Consider the following 1234-nt stretch of genomic DNA (forward strand, 5'->3'; position numbering starts at 1 on the left):
TTTTTATTTGACAGAGACAGATGAACAAGTGAAGGAATGTGAGGAGAGAAAAGAGCCGCAGGTCGGATTCGGATGCTGGGCCGCTGCGGCAAGGACTGATTCATTTTCACTCAAAATTACCACATATAGTCCGTAGAAATGCAAATTACGCTGGTTTGGTTCCTCTTCTATTTAATTTGACTCTTCTAAACACTTAATTTGTTGAAAGTGGACATTTAATCTGAACAAACTAAATAAAATAAGAAAAAGGGAGAGAGTTTTAAATGATGCAAACCTGCAAAGAATTGTACCAGAAGGACGCTTTGCATATGTAAATACCGTCCAGCTAAATATCTATGGCTGTGAAGAGTTTGAGTCAAAGATATCTCACTTGTGCGTGGTGTGTATATTTGGAGGAACAGTTGCAAAGACTGAAGATCTCGACCTGCATTTTAAAACTTGTGAGTATACTTTTATTTACAGGGAGTAGTAAAATAATTAGAATAGAAAGCATTGCACCTTTACAATAAACAAGGACTGCACTGGAATAATAACTGCTGTGAGTTTTGAAATCACTGTTTAAAAAAATAATTTTGATAAATTGCATTGATGATTTGCAGGTCCAAAGGTTTCTAAACATCTAAACAGAAACTGGGATAACTTTGATTTGAATGTTATTTATTTATGTGTTTATTTTCAAAACTGTAAGATGTAAAATATTGCAGAAACTGTACAAAATTAACATGGATAAAAAAACAAACAAACAATTTGACACGTACAGTATGAACATTAACCATTACTAATGTTGTGATCTACCCTAAATAAAGCCCATGACTCCCAGGAATATCGGACAAACTTTTAAATGTATCCAACAACTGATCACATACGTATAATTTACACATTTCCTTCTTCTTTGCAGCAAAAATCAGAAATGAATTCCTTCAAGACCCTGTTTCTCCTCTCCGTCGGTAAGGCCAGAGTGTCATTTACAGTTTACGTGACGATTTAAGATTAAAAAGAATCCGGAAAAGAGAATTTGTTACCTACAGTAAAAACCCCCACAGGCGAGACTAGGTTGAATCTTGCGTAAAGTGATCGGATGTATTGGGCTTTGACAAATTATAGAATTACTTTCCCGAATGACCAAAACTTGTTGTTAACTTCTTCAAGGGGGGGGCTGGGATCTCAGGTCATCATGTTTGATTTTTTTTTTTCGAGAGCATTTTTTTTTGTAAATCACAAATTTAGAGAAAAA

The 1234-nt window shown here is 34.8% G+C and overlaps 1 protein-coding gene across 1 annotated transcript in view; it reads left to right on the plus strand.

The window, feature by feature from the left end:
• The first annotated feature begins 517 nt into the window (after positions 1–517).
• LOC113744997 (L-selectin-like) overlaps positions 518–1234 on the plus strand; it is a 1835-nt gene continuing 1118 nt past the window's right edge. The window contains exons 1-2 of the mRNA XM_027276365.1: positions 518–538; positions 899–947. Coding sequence (XP_027132166.1) covers positions 911–947 — 37 coding nt within the window. The 5' untranslated portion in view covers positions 518–538; positions 899–910. The remainder of the gene's footprint in view (positions 539–898; positions 948–1234) is intronic.

The sequence above is a fragment of the Larimichthys crocea genome, unplaced genomic scaffold (genome assembly GCF_000972845.2).
Source record: "Larimichthys crocea isolate SSNF unplaced genomic scaffold, L_crocea_2.0 scaffold355, whole genome shotgun sequence".
NCBI classification, from domain to species: Eukaryota; Metazoa; Chordata; class Actinopteri; family Sciaenidae; genus Larimichthys; species Larimichthys crocea.